At 34.9% G+C, this 5,905-nt stretch overlaps 1 protein-coding gene and 1 long non-coding RNA gene across 2 annotated transcripts in view; both read left to right on the forward strand.

The window, feature by feature from the left end:
* Positions 1-6: 6 nt before the first annotated feature.
* LOC103521947 overlaps positions 7-5,905 on the forward strand; it is a 14,342-nt gene continuing 8,443 nt past the window's right edge. The window contains exons 1-4 of the mRNA XM_008487050.2: positions 7-65; positions 4,834-4,926; positions 5,205-5,244; positions 5,370-5,668. Of these exons, the coding sequence (XP_008485272.1) occupies positions 4,882-4,926; positions 5,205-5,244; positions 5,370-5,668 (384 nt within the window). The 5' untranslated portion in view covers positions 7-65; positions 4,834-4,881. The remainder of the gene's footprint in view (positions 66-4,833; positions 4,927-5,204; positions 5,245-5,369; positions 5,669-5,905) is intronic.
* Positions 2,379-3,558, forward strand: LOC103521946. Its single transcript, XR_003394830.1, has 3 exons — positions 2,379-2,459; positions 3,137-3,176; positions 3,498-3,558. It is a non-coding gene; the product is annotated as an uncharacterized LOC103521946 (long non-coding RNA).

Genomic DNA, 5,905 nt, shown 5'->3' on the forward strand with positions numbered 1-5,905 from the left:
CTGAAATCCCGGATCAGCTTGAGAAGTTGACTGAAAAACTTTCCGAATCTCAGGATCATACACAGGTAAAATTTTCTTTCTTTCTCTATTCCTTTCTTTCTTTCTTTATTCCTTTCTTTCTCTCTTTCTTTCTTTATTCCTTCCTTTCTTTCTTTATTCCTTCCTTCCTTTCTTTCTTTCTTTATTCCTTCCTTTCTTTATTTATTCCTTTCTTTCTTTCTCTCTTCCTTTCTTTATTCCTTTCTTCCTTCCTTTCTTTCTTTCTTTATTCCTTCCTTTCTTTATTCCTTTCTTTCTTTCTCTCTTCCTTTCTTTCTTTATTCCTTCCTTCCTTTCTTTCTTTATTCCTTCCTTTCTTTATTTATTCCTTTCTTTCTCTCTTCCTTTCTTTCTTTATTCCTTCCTTTCTTTCTTTATTCCTTTCTTTCTTTATTCTTTTTCTCTCTTCCTTTCTTTCTTTATTCCTTCCTTTCTTTCTTCCTTTCTTTCTTTCTCCTTTCTTTCTTTCTTTATTCCTTTCTTTCTCTCTTTCTTTCTTTATTCCTTTCTTTATTCCTTCCTTTCTTTCTTTCTTTATTCCTTCCTTTCTTTATTTATTCCTTTCTTTCTTTCTTTATTCCTTCCTTTCTTTCTTTCTTTATTCCTTTCTTTCTCTCTTCCTTTCTTTCTTTATTCCTTCCTTTCTTTCTTTATTCCTTTCTTTCTCTCTCTTTCTTTCTTTCTTTATTCCTTCCTTTCTTTCTTTATTCCTTTCTTTCTCTCTTTCTTTCTTTCTTTATTCCTTTCTTTCTTTATTCTTTTTCTCTCTTCCTTTCTTTCTTTATTCCTTTCTTTCTTTATTCCTTCCTTTCTTCCTTTCTTTCTCTCTTCCTTTCTTTCTTTCTTTCTTTATTCCTTTCTTTATTTCTTTCTTTCTCTCTTCTTTCCTTTCTTTCTTTATTTCTTTCTGTCTCTCTTTCTTTCTTTCTTTTTTCTTTCTTTAACGAAGAACTTTATTTGCTGACTATTTAAGTAATTTATTGAATAGTTTTGAGTAGACAACAAAAATATAAGGGGAACATATTAATATAATATTGTGAAGTGTGACTATTCGAATCCATTGTGTTTTCAGACACTCTACCCAATCCTAGACAAGAAGACACGCGGCCATTTTGCAGTCTACCTAACCCGAGCCGTCCTGATGAGGAAGAAGAAGAGGATCTCATGACCATAGAGTCACCGTTCCGGAAATTATTCCGAGAGAATGACAGCATGCAAGAGAGTGGCATTTACTTTGAAGATGAAGATTTAGGTGAGTTCTTAAAAGATAACAAAAATTTGTAAAACTGCCTTAAATATGTATAACTACTATTGTTATTCTGATTACTGTTTACTTGCTTACTTACTTTACTTGCTTTCCGTGTCAAATCTTGTCCATCCAGAAAAGAGCTGTCTGGATGGCCGTGTCTAGGTCTAGGAAGGTCTAGCTCCGTGCAGGGTTTCTTCAACAACTATTTGCTACTAACATATTAGTCCCATCAAAAATAAGATCTGATTGGAATATGTCTGCGTTTCTAAGTTCTTTACCATGTGAGTACCGGTGGGAATGAAGTTCAGTTTCGCTAAATGTGCTAATTATTCTATTAATTACAAGAAATCATCACAATATTGTATTAGTTAAGTGTAAGTGAAATTAATTATCAATTATTTTATGGAAAATGAACCTCCTATGAGAATGTGTAAAGCGGGATTATTTTATTTATCTATTTATTTTTATACTACTTATTGTAGTTTCTAAGGCATTGGATTTCTGGCCGAGAGATCTGTGGGCCGTAGTTCGATTCCCAGCAGCATAAGTAAAATAACATAGTAAAATAACTCCATTCCTCGTTTTTTTTTTTATCCTTGCACGTAGGTAGGTAGGTATAATTCACTTGAATTGATACTAATTCCAGGGAAACAGCAAAGTTACTTTAACCCCAATTAACCCCACCCAGATCATAAGGGGTGCCCCTACAGTAAATAAAAACACTACCATATAAGTACATAAGTTTATTTGTTAATCAACTGACTTCAATATTAATGCTACCTGATTTTTGTAATCTGATTTTTGGAATTCCTCTCCGATTTTTTTTTATAACATTAGCATTTAAGTATTGATTGAGTGGGATTCGTTAGAGACATGAAAATTAAGAGAGCAAGATCTGATTCCACATCACTAGTTGGCTGAGTTAAATTAATTTTTTCTTTCTTTAAAGAAGAACTTCATTTGCTGACTATTTAAGTAATTTATTGAATAGTTTAAGTAGACAACAAAAATATAAGGGGAACATAGGTATTAATATAATATTGTGAAGTGTGACTATTCGAATCCATTGTGCTTTCAGACATGTGAACTATGTAAGAATAATCTCAGTGTAATAGTCCAGGAGCTAATGGATCAAATTGCGACCATCAAGACCAGCAAAATCTGCCAGGGGGTAAGTTTACTATAGAAAATATTGTCCAGGAGGAACAAAATGTTAACCGTGAAAGAGAATTGCAACCATCAAGACCAGCAAAATCTGCCAGGGGGTAAGTTTACTATAGAAAATATTGTCCAGGAGGAACAAAATGTTAACCGTGAAAGAGTACACTCATACCTATGTGGGATTGTGGGGATTGGGTTAGTGTTGTAATTCAAATGTTAAAATATCTTCAATGGTACCTCGGGTATATTGTGAGGGTCAAAATATTAATGTAGATAGGTAGATACTTACTCAAGTACCTACCTACCTGTTAGCCTTAAATGATAGTTCCAGTATGTACCTAGATATTTGTGCTAAAATACCTATTAATATTATTTTACTAATAATTTTCCTTGTTTTATTTTGTTTCAGCCTCACAGCGATGATGTATACAAAATGGCTATAACCGTGAAAGAGAACACTCATAATTACCTATGTGGGTTTGTGGGGATTGGGTTAGTGTTGTAATTCAAATGTTAAAATATCTTCAATAGTACCTACCTCGGGTATATTGTGAGGGTCAAAATAATAATGTAGATACCTGTTAACCTTATATATTATGATAGTTCCAGCATGTACCTAGATATTTGTCCTAAAATACCTATTAATATTATTTTACTAATAATTTTCCTTGTTTTATTTTGTTTCAGCCTCACAGCGATGATGTATACAAAATGGCTACCTTACCACGTAAGTCATTTTCTTTTAAATAAATATAGAAGAACAGTAGGTACGAACGAAAATTAGATTTTCATCAACACGGTATTTTATTTTTAGTTCTGCAGAAGCCTTAACACCTTCTTTATACTTTACAGGAATAAAAACCACCAGCTCTCACACAAGTACAGGGAACTCCAATCACTCTCCCAATCCAAGTCACTCTAACCTAGACTCCAACTCTTCCACTCAGTCTACTCTACAATCCAAATGTCAGGAAAAGGACCTACTCATCTTCAATCTAGCCTTTGAGTTGAAACAACTAGCTGATAGAGCCTTCTTTATATTTTACAGGAATAAAAACCACCAGCTCTCACACAAGTACAGGGAACTCCAAACACCCTCCCAATCCAAGTCACTCTAACCTAGACTCCAGGTACGAACGAAAATTAGATTTTCATCAACACGGTATTTTATTTTTAGTTCTGCGGAAGCCTTAACGCCTTCTTTATACTTTACAGGAATAAAAACCACCAGCTCTCACACAAGTACAGGGAACTCCAAACACCCTCCCAATCCAAGTCACTCTAACCTAGACTCCAACTCTGTCACTCAGTCTACTCTACAATCCAAATGTCAGGAAAAGGACCTACTCATCTTCAATCTAGCCTTTGAGTTGAAACAACTAGCTGATAGAAACCTCTGGGTTCGATACCCGGCCCTGGTAGATAATCTAAGGAAACATATCAGTGACTGTCCGGATTTCAATAGAGTTCTTCTTGTGCAATATCTTAATGGGAAACTCGTTATGACACCAAAGGTAAGTGGTGGTCACTGCACTCGTCACTGCATGTGGGAAACCGGATTCATCATGTATGCTTGACGTATTGCATACTTACATAGATACACGGCGCTCATACAAAATGTATGTAATCGCTTGCTTACTTACTTTACTTGCTTTCCATGTCAAATCTTGTCCATCCAGAAATGAGCTGTCTGGATGGCCGTGTCTAGGTCTAGGAAGGTCTAGCTCCATGCAGGGTTTCTTCAACAACTATTTGCTACTAACATATTAGTCCCATCAAAAATAAGTTCTGATTGGAATATGTCATCATGTATGCTTGGCGTATTGCATACTTAGATAGATACACGGCGCTCATACAAAATGTATGTAAATCACTGAACTTGTGTTGATGATAATAATGGAGGAGTTGCAATGGGGAAAATATTATCATTAAATGGTCGATTCTTACGTAAAAAGTTGTGAAAAATCCAAATCTGAGGTCAAAACTCGGAAAAAGTAACTTTTTTTTTTTTGAAGAGGTTTGACAGAGGGAACATCATGTATGCTTGACGTATTGCATACTTACATAGATACACGGCGCTCATACAAAATGTATGTAAATCACTGAACTTGTGATGATGATAATGGAGGAGTTGTAATGGGGAAAATATTATTGTTAAAAGGTCGATTCCTACGTAAAAAGTTGTGAAAAATCCAAATCTGAGGTCGAAACTCGGAAAAAGTAACTTCAAAAGGTCAAAAATTCAATTTTTAATTGCCGTTCTAATGAAAAAGTTCGAAGAGTTGTTGTGACGTCAGATTACACGTCAAAATGCGCAGAAACGCTTGCGCACAAACAAACGAAGCGGAAGTCATGAATTATTTTATTATCCATTGTGTTTTCAGACATGTGAACTGTGTAAGAATAATCTCAGTGTAATAGTCCAGGAGCTAATGGATCAAATTGCGACCATCAAGACCAGCAAAATCTGCCAGGGGGTAAGTTTACTATAGAAAATATTGTCCAGGAGGAACAAAATGTTAACCGTGAAAGAGAACACTCATACATATGTGGGGATTGGGTTAGTGTTGTAATTCAAATGTTAAAATATCTTCAATAGTACCTACCTCGGGTATATTGTGAGGGTCAAAATAATAATGTAGATACCTGTTAACCTTATATATTATGATAGTTCCAGCATGTACCTAGATATTTGTCCTAAAATACCTATTAATATTATTTTACTAATAATTTTCCTTGTTTTATTTTGTTTCAGCCTCACAGCGATGATGTATACAAAATGGCTACCTTACCACGTAAGTCATTTTCTTTTAAATAAATATAGAAGAACAGTAGGTACGAACGAAAATTAGATTTTCATCAACACGGTATTTTATTTTTAGTTCTGCAGAAGCCTTAACGCCTTCTTTATATTTTACAGGAATAAAAACCACCAGCTCTCACACAAGTACAGGGAACTCCAAACACCCTCCCAATCCAAGTCACTCTAACCTAGACTCCAACTCTGTCACTCAGTCTACTCTACAATCCAAATGTCAGGAAAAGGACCTACTCATCTTCAATCTAGCCTTTGAGTTGAAACAACTAGCTGATAGAAACCTCTGGGTTCGATACCCGGCCCTGGTAGATAATCTAAGGAAACATATCAGTGACTGTCCAGATTTCAATAGAGTTCTTCTTGTACAATATCTTAATGGGAAACTCGTTATGACACCAAAGGTAAGTTAAGTAGTGGTGGTCACTGCACTCGTCTTGCATGTGGGAAACCGGATTCATCATGTATGCTTGGCGTATTGCATACTTACATAGATACACGGCGCTCATACAAAATGTATGTAAATCACTGAACTTGTGTTGATGATAATAATGGAGGAGTTGCAATGGGGAAAATATTATCATTAAATGGTCGATTCTTACGTAAAAAGTTGTGAAAAATCCAAATCTGAGGTCAAAACT

This window comes from Diaphorina citri, unplaced genomic scaffold, assembly GCF_000475195.1.
Source record: "Diaphorina citri unplaced genomic scaffold, Diaci psyllid genome assembly version 1.1 scaffold6331, whole genome shotgun sequence".
In the NCBI taxonomy this organism is placed as follows: Eukaryota; Metazoa; Arthropoda; class Insecta; order Hemiptera; family Psyllidae; genus Diaphorina; species Diaphorina citri.